Here is a 16,613-nt window from a genome sequence, read left to right on the forward strand (position 1 = left end):
GATTTACAATGTGAGTTTTGCTTTGTTTTTGTGACAAACTCCTGGGGGTCAAAGCTGGTCATAAGGGGAAAAAAATCACCGAAGCATTTTATTTTAATGGCAAAACCCAGCTGTTGAGGGGGAAATCAGCTTTTTTATTGTCAGTGATGCAAAATTTTCATGGCAATAGTGCTGTTTTGATGACAGTTTTCCAGTTTACTCACTCCCTATTCAAATGAAAGAAAAATATGCTGATGAAAATCTGACGAGGATGCATGGATAATACCATGTTGGGAGAAAACGCACACACTCGCCATTCTTTGGGTCATGTAAATCATGATCTTTATTTTTTTAATACAATGTATATGTGTTTACTGTAAAATTAATGAATAAAATTCTTTTAAAAAGAGGAAATTTAAAAGAAATCAAATAGGACCGAGAGTCTATGATCTACTCCACACCTACTTTAAAAAATAAAGGCCTTTCCAACTGGTTGATGAAACAATTCACTTGGATGGTCAAGATGGGGGGACATAGAGCTAATGTACTTCTGTAGAGTGCAAAGGGCTGGACTGTGCTCTATGCTATGGGTGGTAGAAAAAGGTATTGCTCCACTGGGAGCTCTAGCAAGTGCCATGTCTCTGGAGCCCAAGTGTCTCCCATCTCTCTATGGTGTGCAGGGAATGAGGCTGCTGGACCATCCTTTAACAGATGGGACAGGGTGCCTCTGTAGCCATCCTGTTCTATTGGTGGAGATAAAGAAGAGCCGGGCCCATGACCCCACATCTTTTAGGGTGCTCAACTTGTACAATCCTTGCCCCACCTTCTCACTGAGAGAGAGGACTGTGATGCTTCTGAGGTTCTCCATGAAGATGCTTCATACTGGGTCTTGGGCCTTTTTACATGCACCCAGGGGCTGAGCACAATCCATCCCCTTAACCGCTCTATACATGTAAAGTTCAAGGTCAGGTCCTATGGTCCTAACTTTGTCCTTATGCCAGCAAAACTCCCACAGAAGCCAACTTGTATCTGTTCTTCCCTGGTCAGGGGCCCTTGCATGGACAGAGAGGAAGCAGGTTGTGCTTTCCTTCTAGAGTTGATGGGACTGGTAAGGCCCTGGGTCCTGGTTTGGTTCACTGCAACTGGAGAATAACCAGGGCTCTGAGGGCTCATGCAGGGAAAGGTCAAATATTCACTCTGTTGGCTATTTACTTCATATAAGTAAGCCTCCTCCACTGGAGAAGAGGAGGTGGTACACTGTGTGATTGCTGTGTGGCTCCTTTGGCTGCATGGATTCAAAGGGACCATAGGACAACCATGAACTGGGCCTGATGGAAGTTGTTTCTGTGTAAGGACTGAATGAAAACAGGAACAAAGGACTCCCGAATTGGGCCCTGGAGATGCTGAGTAAATGCTGCCTTCTGGGATTGCTACAGATGACTGTGATCAACTCCTGAGAGGTCGATGGACGGAAAGTACTATCAGGTTGTGCTTTCTCTTTTCTTCTTCAAGGATCCTTTCAGCTTCCGCCACAGACTATCCTTCCGCTTCATCTTCTTCTCTGCCAGGGACAATGAGGACTCTTTCCTGCGGATTTCCCTCACCAGTCCATAAAAGACATCATCAATAAAGAAGCGCAGGGCAGCTGAAGTTTCATAGAAGGAGCAGGAGTACTCTCTGGCTAGGCTCATACCTTCTTCAGTTGAGACCTACAAAATAAAACGCAAAGGTTATCAACACTAACAGGCTCACATGACATAAGCTCATCCCCTCAGGAACTCTAACCCTGGATGGGCCTAAATCCTCAGTCTACTAGTGAACAGCCAAACATGCTAACAGCTCGTGCCACAAAGACAAGCTCAACCAAGTGGATGCTCTGGGTTGATTTTGGGAGTTGTCTGCGGCACTTCTATGCTTTTCCCTCTCACCACAACTCCTGAGCACTTGGAGGTGTTGCTGTTGACAGATGGGTAAGTGAGGCCCAGAGAGAGAGTCATAGTTAGACCCCAAAAGTTGCTTAGACTCCTAAACACATAATCATTATCCTGAAAAGAAGATTATCTGTTCAGGTTGTGCCTAACTCCAAGGGAACTTGAATACCACAAGCACCTCCATTTGTTTTTAACTTTAAAGTTCCTCATTTGTCAAAATATCAGCAGAAGGTCGAACAGGTTGACCTTGAGCGCCCCTAAGTCTATTTGGTGGATCCTGAGTTGTTCCTCTGTCCTCTCCCTTGTGGGTCTTTGTTTAATAGGTGTTCTCAGTGAATGCCAAACCCACATAGACCAAATCAGGGTCCATGCAAAATTCAGTATGGGTTACCTGTTTCTTAAAAGAGGAAGAGGGGTGGAATGGTTGCCCTTTTGCACAGACATGCTTTGATACTTTGCCCAGGTGCTTAGAGCACTCACACGGGATACGGGAGCCCTGCATTCAATTGTCAGCTCTGCTCAAAATCATTCACCTCTCCTGCCTCTCTTTGAGAGTTGGTGGGCGCTGTCTGGAGTGCTTTGCTTGGTGTCCCCTGAGGGTACAGTATTTTTGAACTTCTAGTCCATGTGCATGCTCCTTTTTTCATTTTTTGTCCCCCCAAATCAGTTGATGTTCTTGTTTCCTCTCACCGCTTCATTGAGTGGTGGCTCAAAGTAACAAAGTGAGCACGTGCCCATGTACCCAAGGGCATCGGATAGGCCAACTGGTGTGTCAGACACATTTTGACATGCCTTTGTTCTCCCACATACTGCACAGGGAGTCTAGGTACATAACATGGGATTCTGGGTTTTCACAGCAAGGGCCAAATGCCTGAGACTTAAGTGTTGTCAAACTTCATTTTCAGACCCCTAAATCCCTTTTTTGGGTCTGTCCCTAAGGAACTTTATTAACATTACCGAAGATGTCTGCAGCAAAGCAAGGGCTTCAAAACAGCTCCCTTAGCTCTTTAACTTCTGAGCCATCTCCCTCCATCGTACTGAGCATTAGGATAGAAGGGTGAACATTCAGGTTCCAGAGTGGCCGTCTCAGCTTTTGGGGATTTATTTGTATTTAGATATCACAATTTGTGATGATTTATTCAAATAACATTAAATCCATGTGGATAATAAGACAAGAGGACTGTGGGAGGTCCCTGTCAATATCATGCTAAATCCTAACTTGTGAGAAATATCAATTTTCATTGACTACCTCAGGGCTATGTCTATTTTTGTTCTTTAGTCCAGCTGCATCCAGCCAGTGCTCCATTTAAATTTATTAGGCATATAAACCATAGTGCTTCAGGGAAGAAGCCAACCGCTTGCTGTTTATCATTAGGAAGAAAATTCACTTATGATTGGGTTATGGCATAATTTCCATTTATTGGAGTTCTTTGCTCTTCCTCCAATACTGAACAATTCAGAAATGGGACACCAGACTAGACATGGAAATCCTTCATGGAGGAATTTCAACATGGAAATTCTTATATACCTATTTCATCCACACAGACATACATCTTTATTTATTGATATATTTAAGGAAGTGCACACATTCCTGTTCAGTCATACATTTTACAACCAGAGAAGACTATTTCCTTTGACCTCCTGCATAACGCACATCATAGATTTTCCATTCAGTTACCCCTCTATTGAGCTCTGCAATTTGTAATGTGAGTAAGTTCATTTTCAAACTCCACTTAATGTTAATTCAATTAAAAACACTGTAAAGGTAAGCAGGGCAGTTGTGTGCCAACCTAAATAATACTCAGTGACACAGTGAAAGATTGTTATCGCTTTCCGACTGCTATAATTGCCAACCTTTAGCGAAAGGAGATGGGTAGCAATATGGTCCTTGTTTTTCTCACGGCAGCTGTGTAAGCAAAATGTGCAATTCAATATGTCTATTGGGCACCATTGAGAAATTGATTGTCTGAGCAGAAGACTGTTTTAGTCTATTTTGGACTTTTTAATCATTCTCTTTTCTTGTTATGCCTTGTTCCATGTTGAAGGAAGATTTTTTTGTTCTTTTTTTTTCTTGCTTGTTAAAGACACTGCAGTTCTGAGCAAACCATTAAGCAGGGCTATAATTGTACTGATGGTTTTATACATTGATACAGACCCAAAACTTTGTTAAAAGAACATTAAATTTTCAAAGTCAAGCACTCAAAAGTTAAGAAATGTCTGCCTTTATTTCTCTACCCTGACCCCTCCAATAGCCTTGGGGTGCCCTCTTTCCTGCATTTGTGCTTCCTTTGACTCAGGTCCCAGTAAGAGCAGAGGATAACGTATCTGTCTGTCCTCATTTTTCCTCCCAAAGCTATAGCAGCTGCCACTGGCTCCACAGCAATGGTAGGAAATCATCTATTCAGTTTAGTAGAGGGAGTCCTAGTCTGTTGGAACAGTGGATGGTGGCAGTAGAGGCGTAGGGGGGACTTACAGGATATGTTCCTAACTCTCATGGGTGCCCCTTTGATTGATTAGTCCATGATGGATTTCCAAAGAAAAATCCAGTCATATTAAAGGATTGAAACCCATGGGAGAGTAAAGGAGCTAGCATGGGCACTGAACTGAAAAGAGGCATTGCTAGAGGGCTAATACAGGCTCCCTGGGCTTGATACCAATTTTACTGGAAACCTGTAGGAATCCTCCCATTGAAATCTGGGAGTCATGGAGGCAGACTGAGCTGCAAGCCTGAACAGCTGAAAAGCAGGTTGAAATGCTGAAGGTTAGCTGTGGGGCCTGGGAATGCGCTGGGTAGAGTTGGGGGAACCGGCCTTCCCCTGCCTCTCAATTCACAAGAAAGCATGGCCCAGTGAGTCCAACTGGGATTGCATGAGTAGATGGCTGCAGGTGGGGAACACATAAAGAAGCCTATAGACCCCCTTTTCAGTCTTGTAAAGCATCCAGTTGAGCAAACAGTGCATGAGGCTTCAACTGAACTGGGGCATGTTCCATCTCCAAATACTTCAGGCAGCTGGGATGCAGCACAACCTCATTAGGAAAGGAAATATTTACTGGCTCCAAATGGCATTTTACAGCATTAAAATTCTGTTTGTGGCTTTTGCAAACCTCCCCTGGAAAATTACAAGTGAGATTAAATGGAGCGCTGACAGCATGCGGAGGCAGTGATGGATGAGCTGCCATCTTTAAGACAGCCAGCTCCGCACTGAGGTCAGCTCCTGCACAACCGAAAGGACAATGCAAAACGCCAAGGCTGGGAGGTGCTGGCAATCATTCTCCCCATCGGACGAAGAACACAACAGTGTCTGTACTTCAGGGGAAGAGACTAAACAAAGAAAACAGATTATTTTTTTTCTACCTGTGCCCTTGGATTGTCATCAGCCAAGACATCTCCTTCAGGATCAGACTGTGCTGCCTTTAATTTGGCGGCAGTGTTTGTTGGAGTAGCGGCAGTCGCAACTTCAAGTGTGCTTCCTTCGGAGAGTTAGCACTAACAAATGTAGCTACATCATTTTGGCAGGGTTGGGGGCATCTCTGAACAGGACAGCAATAAACTGCACCCACTCCCCTCTCCTGCAGACCTCGCACCTGCCGCAGTGGCAATCAGTGCAGTCTGCCGGAGACAGCTCCTGCTGTCCGCCACTCATTAGGAGCTCCAGGTTGCCATGGGGAGCTCATGCAGACCACAGGTGGAATGATAATAGTTGCAAGGATACTTCTAAACATTTCTTACTTTGCTTTCCAGCTGAGCCACCCTCATTAACTTTGCAACGGGAAGCTGAGTAGCAATTACAGACCTCAAACCCTCGTTTTGAACCCATCTGACAGTAGTTGCTACAGGATGTATTGGGCCTCAATGGCAAAACTCGAGGACAAAAATGGAACATATCCAAAAGCCACTAGTTGCAGCAGAAAGAGGCCTGTTGGCTTTGCAACTGGTTTTCAGTGGATGGTCTCTTGACAGAAATAACGGTGAATAATAGGGGTTTAATAGTGGTAAGAGGAGGTCAGGGTGGAATTGTCTTTGCCAGCTGCAGTTCTAGCCGTGTCAGGGACAGCCCTGACCATACTGAGTTGGTGCCTGGTCTCTTGAGTCCCAGATGTTCAGACCTGACACAGTTTAGAGCAATAGGAAATCTGCTCTGGGCTCAGCATGGTTGTGGCTCCATGGTTCACACCAGCAGAGGATCAGGCCTAGTGAAGTCTGAGATGACCCCCTCTGAGCTCCCCCTTTGCCTGCTTTCCCCTCTCCTTTGCACTGGGGGAAAAAGGGGAGACAGATGTAGACCAATTTAGATCTGCCCTACATACCCAGTTGGTTTCAGAGTAGGTCCCTGCGTGAAGCAAGAGCATTCAGTTTACTTTTGAAATGTTGCTTGGATCACACAGGTGCGATAGAAAACCAGAGCAGAATCAAATATGATAGGAAAATCAATCAATCTTTCTGCTTTTCTAGAACTAGCAGAACTGTCACTGTTTACCTATATAATATTTATGGCCTGGAATATTATAACAAAGAAAGGGAAGAAAGAAAGGTTTACACCTCCTGTCATTCTTCCAACATTTACATGTACAAACTGCCCATCTTATCCCTGCCACTGAACACCAAAATCTCTGCTACCAATGGGAAAATCAAGATCAAAAGGAAATCAGCTCAGTTCAGCCTGAAGGCTATATCATTGCTGGTTCTAGAAACAGCAAAAAATTCAGATTTGGAGCAGGAGAGAAAAAATCACAGAGAAAACAAAAATCTTGTGCCAGGTTGACCAGTACTAACATTTTGGGGTTTTTTGGTTTGTTGTTTTTTATTTTTTCCTTATCACACAAAACAAATCAAAAGTGGTAGTATTATTTTGAGTTCAAATGAAACATTTCATTCCATCAGCCAAGGTGCCTTTTCCTTTCAGGAAGACCTGTCTTTCTATCCTTTGTTAAGAGTTCAATTCAACTGCCTTTCCAAAAAATGTTGTTTCATAGGTGTCAAAATGTTTCATTTCAAAATTGTCCACGTGAAATGTTTTGATTTAAAAAAAAAATCCCTTTTTCTTTTACTCGAAATGCTTTGCCAAACTCTACATGAGCCCACAAATTATTTCAGTTAACCTGAAAGCATCTCAGCTAATTTTTTTTTTAAAAGCCCAGTCCTTAGCAAAGGGCAGCCTCCTGTTCAAGCCAGGGTTCTCTGCATGTGGTCTGCAAGGGAGGAGTTTATGGTTCCTGCACTTCCTGCTGGCCCTCGTTCCCCCATTATTCCAGCTGTTGCAGGATTCTAGGTTCCCTCTTCCATTGGCATCTGCTTCCTTCCCCAGGTGACAGGGCACAACAGTGTGCCAGAGCTCACGGTGCCAGGGAAGCCCATGGCATGAAGTGTCAGCACAGTACAGCCTAGGAAATGACCTGCTGGGTGGCACGGAAGTGGAAAGGGATCTTGGAGTCCTAGTGGACTCCAAGATGAACATGAGTCGGCAGTGTGATGAAACCATCAGAAAAGCCAATGGCACTTTATCGTGCATCAGCAGATGCATGACAAATAGGTCCAAGGAGGTGATACTTCCCCTCTATCGGGCGCTGGTCAGACCGCAGCTGGAGTACTGAGTGCAATTCTGGGCACCGCACTTCAAGAAGGATGCGGATAACCTGGAGAGGGTCCAGAGAAGGGCCACTCGTATGGTTAAGGGCCTGCAGGCCAAGCCCTACGAGGAGAGATTAGAGAAACTGGACCTTTTCAGCCTCCGCAAGAGAAGGTTGAGAGGTGACCTGGTGGCTGCCTATAAGTTCGTCAGGGGGGCACAGAAGGGAATTGGTGAGTATTTATTCACCAAGGCGCCCCCGGGGGTTATAAGAAATAATGGCCACAAGCTAGAAGAGAGCAGATTTAGATTGGATATTAGGAGGAACTTCTTCACAGTTCGAGTGGCCAAGGTCTGGAACAGGCTCCCAAGGGAGGTGGTGCTCTCCCCTACCCTGGGGGTCTTCAAGAGAAGGTTGGATGTGTATCTAGCTGGGGTAATGTAGGCCCAGCACTCTTTCCTGCTTATGCAGGGGGTCGGACTCGATGATCTATTGAGGTCCCTTCCGACCCTAGCATCTATGAATCTATGAATGAATCTATAAGTGCAGCATGGTGCAGTGGAGCAGCACATATCCAAGGAGCTGAAGGTAGGTCTGGGTCATCTGCACTCATGCGCCTGCATGCATGGTGCTGCATGGGAGGGAGGGATGCCCACATGCCCAATGCATTGTGGGAGAGGCACCCATCATGCGCCCAGGGATGGGAGAAGGAAAATCCCCTTATATCCCCAATGCGGTAGTGGGAGAAAGGATCCACATCCCCAGTGAAGAGGGAAGCACCCACCTCCCTGATACAGAGCAAGGGAGTGTCCCCGGTGCAGTGAGGGTTCAGAGTGCCCACAAGCCCAGGGTAGTGGGGGACTGTTTGAGGGGTCCATGGCCCAAGTTAGCACATCTCCCACAGCCTGAAGCCCCCATTAGTGAGATCTCTAGGGTACCCAGCCCCCAGCCTCTAGGAAGTTGTATAGCTTTGGTCCAAACAATGCAGTAGTGTGGGTACTGTACTTGACACAAATGAGTGTACAGAATTTAATGTCAACATCATTACTCTTAAATCCATCTGAACATCTTCAGAGGTAATTAGTTGAATAAACCTCGCTTTACCTTCATGGCATACAATTCTGCAGGCTCAGCTCTGCTGGCTTGTTAGATTACAGAGCTAGATGAGATAAAAACGGCTGCACAATTAATCATTATTGTGACTGTGTTACAATTAGTTCAGTTGCCCCTGCTTCCCAGACTTACACAAAAGCTGCTGTCTCATAAGAACATTGTCCCTTGTTTTCATTTGTACCTCTCTTCTCGGGGATAAATCTGCTGATTGCAAGCCTCGGGAGTATTAGAGATTAGAATGGGACTTTGTTCAGGGTGCTATAAATATTGTGTGATGAATATGCAAGCTCTGATTATGTTCTCTTTTACAATGGTATTAATCAAAAGAACTCACCTGGCAACACAAGGGTTGTACTACTGTAGGATAGGTTAATATCGTACAACCATCCCTTTGCCTTAGCCTGACTGTAGGTGAAACACCCCCACAAGGAAGTAACACCAGCACAATGGACTTAAATGCCAGTTATAGAGGTAACAAAGGGGAACCCACATAGACTCATAGAAAATTAGGGTTGGCAGGGACCAGAAGTCATCTAGTCCAACCCCCTGCTCAAAGCAGGACCAGCTCCACCTATATCATCCCAGCCAAGGCTTTGTCTAGCCAGGTGTCAAAAAACCTCCATGGATGGATATTGCACAGCCTCTCTGGGTGTCCCATTCCAGAGCTTTATTACTCTCCTGGTAAGAGTTTTTCCTAATATCTAATCTCAACATCTCTTGCTAAAACTTGAGAGCATTGCTTCTTGTTCTGTCATCTGCCCCCACTGAGAACAGTCCAGCTCCATTGTCTCTGAACCACGCTGCAGGGAGTTGAAAGCTGCTATTCAATCCCCCCTCCAGGTTGGCTGTTCCTCATGACCTTGTTCTCTTATAGGTGCTTCACAATAGATCTCCGCTATCTTTCCAGGTATTGAAGCCAAACTGGCTTATCCATTATTTCCCTCATCCTCCTTCTTCTCTTTTTTAAAGATGTACATTATATTTGACCTTCTTCAGTCATCCAGAACCTCACCCAACCTCCTCGAGTTTACAATATTAATATCAAGTCATAATGAAGCAGCAGTTACTAACATCAAATTGAAACAATAGATGTACACTGGAGGGTAGGTCTAGGATTCAGAAACCTAGACAAATTGGAGGATTGGACCAAAAGTAATCTTATGAGGTTCAGTAAGAACAAATGCAAAGTCCTGCAAGTCCAACAAGTGCAATCCCATGCACCAGTATAGATGGGACTTAATGGCTAAGAAGCACCTATAAGAGAACAAGGTCATGAGGAACAGCCAACCTGGATTCATCAAGAGCAAGTCATGCCTGACCAACCTGATTTCCTTCTATGATAAGGTGTTAGGCTTTGTGGCTATGAGAAGAGCAATGAATGTGATATACCTTGGCATTTTAGCAAAACTTTTGGCACTGTCTCCCATGATATTTTCATTAATAAGATAAGGAAATACAGATTAAATGAAAATACTGTAAGGTGGACACATAATTGGTTGGGTCATCATTCTCAATGTGTAGTCATAAATCATCAATATCTAGATGGGAAACAGTATTAAGTGCGGTATCCATCCAGGGGTCTGTCCTGGGCCCAGTATTTTTTAACATCTTCATTAATGATTCTGACAACATGGGATTGAGTGCAAATTTGCAGAAGATATCAAATTATGTGGAATTATAGGGGCTTAAGGGTCTGGGGGCACAGGTGGTGTTTTCATCAATCCTCCCTGTCTTGGGCTATAGGCTGAGGAGGGAGAGCAGGATCCAGGTAGTCAACCAAAGACTGTGGCGCTGGTGTCATTAGAAAGGCTTTGGCTTCCATGACCACAGTTCACTCTTTGGTGAGAGAGGTAGTGAACTTCTGGGAAGGGATGACCTCCACCTCTCTCCCCTGGGAAGGAGGCTCTTCTCAGCCAGACTGGCTGACCTGCTCCACCAGGCTTTAAACTAAGCCCTCCAGGAGACAGGAGGACTACTGACACTGCTGGCCCACTGAGCAACCCTTGCAAAGCCAGCAGGTCAAGGCATTTAAGGGATCCAACCCCTGCCCCAACCCTAGAACAATCTGTAGGCAAGGCAAGGGCTCCCAAGGGGACACTTGCGTGCCTATACACAAATGACATGAGGTTGGGGAGTAAACAGGAGGAACTTGTTCTCCTGCTAAATGCAAATAACTATGATGTCATAGGGATAACGGAGACCTGGTGGGACTCCACCCATGACTGGACCATGGGTATATATGGCTATACCCTGTACAGGAGGGATCGAGTAGACAAAACAGGCAGAGGTGTAGCTCTTTTTGTCAAGGAAAGTTACACATTCCTGCAAGCCAACATTGGCACCCACAGTGGGTGACTTGAGACACTCTGGGTTAAAATCCGTGGGAAACACAGCCCAGGGGATACTATGGTGGGGGTCTACTACAGACCCCCTACCCAGGGTCAAGACCTTGACCAGGAGCTTGGCAGGGAATAATCTGAGTCCTCATGCTCCTGGTGCATGATTGTCATGGGAGACTTTAACTTCCCATACGTCTCGTGGGAAAAGCGCTCAGCCAAATCTGAGAGGTCGCAAAACTTTCTCTCATGCGTGGATGACCTCTATCTGATGCAGAAAGTCTATGGGCTGACAAGAGGTAAGATGCTGCTCAACCTCAAACTGGCAACTGGGGACAACCTAGTCAGTGACCTAACGATCGAAGGGAAGCTGGGTGACAGTGACTATGAGCTGATCACCTTCACCATCTGCCATAAAGCTGGCAAGTCAGTCAGTAATACAGAAGTCCCCAACTTCAGGAAAGCTGACTTTGACAAGCTAAGGAGGCTTGTCAGTGAGGCCCTAAAGGGCCACAAACCAAAGGGGAGGGGAGTTCAGGACAAGTGGTTGTTCCTAAAGGAAGCAATCCTGGATGCGCAAGCAAAGTCTATCCCATCTCTGAGGAAAGGCAGAAAAAAGGCACAGCAGTCCACTTGGCTCTCTAGGGAACTGGCAGACTTCCTGCATCTTAAAAGGAAGACCTACAAAGGATGGAGGACCGGAACCACTATCAAGGGGGAATACTCTGCACTGGTCCAGATGTGCAGGGAACAAACCAGGAAAGCCAAGGCTGTGATGGAACTCCAGCTAGCTATGAATATCAGGGACAATAAAAAGTCTTTTTTTAGATATGTGGGGAGCTGGAGGAAAAGCAAGGGCAACAATGGACCCCTGCTAAGCCAGATGGGACAACTGAGAACCAATGCCCAGGAAAAAGCCAACTTGTTTAATGGGTACTTTGCATCAGTTTTTCACCAGTCCCATGGGATGCCCCTGCCCACTGTAGGTCAGGGAGGCCCGGGTGAGAGAAATTCAGCCCTCTATTGAAGCTGACCTCGTGAAGGAACACCTTGACAAGCTGGACACCTTCAAGTCAGCCGGCCCTGATGGGTTACACCCAAGGGTACTCAAGGAGCTGGTGAGCATCATAGCTCATCCCCTGGTATGGATCTTTGAGAACTCCTGGTGCTCTGGTGAAGTGCCCGAAGATTAGAAGAAGGCCAATGTGGTGCCTATCTTCAAGAAAGGGAGGAAAGTAGATCTGGCAAACTACAGGCCCATCAACCTGACCTCTATCCTGGGGAAGGTCTTGGAAAAGATGATCAAAGAAGCCATCCTTAACAGACTAGCTGATGGCAATATCCTGAGGGATACCCAGCATGGGCTTGTTGCAGGTAGGTTTGCTTGACCAATCTCATTTCCTTTTATGACCAGATGACCTATCCCGTGGAGAAGGGGGAAGAGATTGATGTCGTATATCTTAATTTCAAAAAAGCCTTTGATATGGTATCCCATGATCATCTCTTGGCAAAACTGGCTAACTGCAGCCTTGACCTCACCACAGTCCAGTGGCTGGGGAATTGGCTCCGCGGTAGGACCCAGAGGGTGGTGGTTGATGGAAGTCAATTGTCTTGGTGTGCTGTGACCAGTGGGGTCCCTCAGGACTGTCCTAGGGCCTATACTGTTTAACATCTTCATCAATGATGTGGAAATTGCTGTCAGAAGTGGGCTGGCCAAGTTTGCCGATGACACCAAACTCTGGAGTAAAGCATCCACACCTGAGGGCAGGAGGGTGACACAGGCAGATCTTGACAGGCTCATGATGGTGTTCAACACCGAAAAATGCAAGGTTCTCCACCTTGGGAGGAAAAACCTGCAGCATGCTTATAGGCTCGGCAGTGCTATGCTGGTTATCACTACAGATGAAAGGGACTTGGGGGTTGTCATTGACCACAAGCTGAACATAAGCTTTCAATGTGCAGCTAGTAAAGCAACCAAAACACTGGCTTTCATCCGTAGATGCTTCTCAGGCAAATCCTGGGACGTCATTCTCTCATTGTACTTGGCCTCAGTGAGGCTGCATCTGGAGTACTGCATCCAGTTTTGGGCTCCATAATTCAAAAAGGATGTGAAAAAGCCTGAGGGAGTGCAGAGGAGAGCCATGTGCATGATCAGAGGTCAGGAAAACAGATCTTATGATGAGAGGCTGAGAGCCATGGGACTCTTCAGACTAGAAAAGCGCAGGCTCAGGGGTGATCTGGTGGCAACCTATAAGTTTATCAGGGGTGCTCATCAGAATCTGGGGGGACATCTGTTCACCAGAGCGCCCCAAGGGATGACAAGATCAAATGGTCACAAACTCCACCACAACTGATCCAGGCTGGTCATAAAGAAGAACTTCTTTACTGTCTAAGCCCCCTATGTCTGGAATAGACTGCTGCCAGAGGTGGTTCAAGAACCCACTTTGAACACCTTCAAAACACATTTGGATGCTTATCTTGCTAGGATTCTATGATCCCTGCTGACTTCCTGCCCATGTGGCAGGGGGACTGGACTCAATGATCCTCCAGTGTCCCTTCCAGCCTGAATGTCTATGAAATCTATAGATACTCTGAAAGGCAGAACTGGGAGGATCTAGAAAGACCTAGATAGATTGGAGAAATGGCCCGCAATCAATCAGATGAGATTTAATAAGGACAAATGCAAAGTCCTACATTTGGAATGAGATAATTCCATTCCCAATTACAGACTGGGGAATGAGTAGTTAGGCTGCAGTACTTCAGAGAAGGACCTGGCGGTAGAGGGGGGACGATGATAGACTGTAAGCTGAACATGAGACAACTGTGTATTTTTGTTTAAAAAAAATGAAAACACCCCAAACCAGCAGCATATGAGGTTGAATTAACAGAATTGTCACTTGCAGATCAAAAAAAGTGATTGTTCCAATTCCATTCAGCACTGGGAAGGCTTAAGCTGGAGTGCTATGTTCAGTTTTCAGCTCCAAACTTCAAGAATGGTGTAGACAGGTTGGAAAGAGTCCAGGGCATGGTGACAAAAAAGATTAGAAGCCTGGGAAGCATGACTCATGAAGAAAGGCTGAAAAAACTAAACTTACTGACTCTAGGGAAGAGCAGACCAGACTGAGGGGGGGTTTTGAAGACAGCATAGATAAGAAGGAGATGGGCTTTTCTCTGTCATAGAAAGGAACAGGACTAGGAGCAGAGGTCTCCAATTGAAGCCGAGGAACTTAAAAGAAGACCTTTTAATTCAAACATTTTATCAGGCTACCTAGAGAAGTTATAGACCCTCCATCCCTGGAAAGTCTAAAGAGCGGTTTTGACAGGCTCTTGGCTGGTGTGGTTTCATTAAGGATGATCTTGCCTTGAGCAGGGCACTGGATTAGACGGCCTCATGAGGTCCCCTCTAGCCCTACTTTCCTATAATTGTAGTAAGTATTACACAGGGTTAATATTAAATAACTAAACTGGTTTGGTATTTAATATAAAAGTGACTATAAAAATAGGGAACTACCTATATGTTTGATTTTGAAGGTGTGCTTCTCTGCTCCAGACTGTATTGCTCTGGCTTTATCATGGTAACAGTAGGATTGATGACTGAGTTTAAGATATTATACCAAGATATCAGTATAATGTTTCTGAAGCAATCGCTTCAGCACATTGGCTGGATGGGGTACTCCAAGACATGCCAACTCAATTCATTTAAACGTTGTACTTTCTGAAGAGAGTCTGGGACCATTAAATCTTTTGCATAAGTGTTCCAGAAGAATAATGAAAGGTCAATAGCTCGAAGTGTTTTGCACAAATCTGACAATTTTGTAAATTATCCTCAGTCTTTAAAAGTGCACTTGCATTGGCAAGCAGAATGCATTGTTAGGGAGAAGAAAGCTACAATAATAGGTTATTTCTACATATAGATGTATTCAGAAGTAGACAAGGGAAGGTCATTGTCTTTGTATGAAGAGAACTTAAAGTAATCAGTCAGGAGGCATACTGAAAACTTAAGAATTTGTTTCATTTTTCTTCTTAGCAACAACATAGTTTTGTTAAATTTTATCATCTGCTGCCAGCAGATGGTTACAGAAAGATTTACATGTAAAAAGAAGGCTGTGGATATTGCTTATTTAACCACATTCTGCAAGAAAAGAAAAAGGTGAGATAGAAAACAAATAAGGCCAGATTCTCCACAGCTATATCACAAATAAGGCAGCTTTACCCTATTTTGGGACCAAAAAAATTGTGTATGATAATATAACCAGATTACTTTATTCTTGCCTATCTAAACTTTCAGATCTATTAATCGTATTAATCGTGAGTGATTTTTCATTATTTGAAATACAACAATTCCCTTCATTCAAGATGGGAGGGCCCCATCTGATGGGTACCATGTAATCTAGACAAAGATGGGAAAACCTAATCATACCTTTCTTTCTCTAACATGAAACCCTCACCCCTTAGAAGAGAACTAATATTCTAGACCAGGGTGTCGCACGGTGAGACACTATAGTAGCACTGGTAGGTGTGCACATACCTACACAATTCACAAAATGAACCCAAAGATTTCTAATAGGAATCCATGGTGTCAAAAACATTCTGCCCTCTTTTGGCCTTTCTGAGCTCTTTGCAACTGAAGATCTGCTGTATTATTTTTCTGTAGTCAAAAAATGAGTGAACACTAAGAGCTGGCATTTTCCAAGGGATGCCTTGAGTCTAAAAGGTTGAGAACCATTGCTATAGGCACTTCAAAAGGAAGAGGATGAGGTGTTAGAACTGGGAGGGAGGTGACAGCAGTAGGTTTATCAATATACATGGGTGCGTTGCATAACTGTGTGAAGATCTGCGGCTGAAATGGAAAATATTCATGGCTGGTCTCCCACAGATCAGATATGAAAACTAAAATAATCTCTGGGCTGGGACAAGTACAACAAGATACTAGAGCAAATGTCTAACTTAAGCATGTGGGAAAGAAAGGTGACACAGGGGTCTACTTAAATCAAGGAGGCACATGGGCAGTTTGGCAGGCAGATCGCAGGGCTAGCTGCCATTTTTCCAGACCTAATGTGGTAGGTGCCCCCCCATGCCTCTGATTGGCTGTGGGGCCTCAGATGCAGCCCTCTCAGTCAATCAGCAGTGAGGAATGGGGATGGCAGCCATCTTTCCTACTCCCCTTCATACTGGCAGCCCCGCTTCCCACTTCCCTCCTGGTGGACTGCACACCTGGGCTGCAACAGTCATGAGGACTGCTGGGTCTCACTGGAAAGCCAGCATTTTATTTTTAGTATTTTTTTCCCTGTGGATTTTGTGAGCATTGCCCAATTCAGCCAAATCCATGAAATCACAAATTGAGTTCATCCCTACTCATAGACTAACTTGTTCTCTGACCTGCCTGCCACCTAATTTTAGACTAATATGACTAACTACCTCTCTCTACTTAAGCATGTGGGCATTCTTATAGACTGCAATGAGACTATTCGTGTTTCAAGTTAGATACATACTGAAGTGCCATGTTGAACTGGGGCCTTTCACATTAAACTGAAAGTGTCATGAAAGCCTGATGAAAAGGATAAAACAACTGTGTGTGTCACCCTGTGCTGCAAGAAACTTCACCCATTGCACAGGAAAAGCTGCATGTATCTCTACCCTATCATCTATGCATGTATAGCTCAGTGTTCCTGGCTAGGAGCCAGTG

The 16,613-nt window shown here is 45.0% G+C and overlaps 1 protein-coding gene across 2 annotated transcripts in view; it reads right to left on the reverse strand.

Moving 5' to 3' along the window:
* Window positions 1-304: 304 nt before the first annotated feature.
* The window catches only part of RIT2 (Ras like without CAAX 2), a 296,848-nt gene continuing 280,539 nt past the window's right edge, over window positions 305-16,613 (reverse strand). For both annotated transcript variants that reach the window (XM_090037160.1, XM_090037159.1), the window contains one exon: window positions 305-1,688. In XM_090037160.1, the coding sequence (XP_089893286.1) occupies window positions 1,461-1,688 (228 nt within the window). In that variant the 3' untranslated portion in view covers window positions 305-1,460. The remainder of the gene's footprint in view (window positions 1,689-16,613) is intronic.

Source organism: Crocodylus siamensis, chromosome 3 (assembly GCF_052110815.1).
Source record: "Crocodylus siamensis isolate JL-2025a chromosome 3, ASM5211081v1, whole genome shotgun sequence".
In the NCBI taxonomy this organism is placed as follows: Eukaryota; Metazoa; Chordata; order Crocodylia; family Crocodylidae; genus Crocodylus; species Crocodylus siamensis.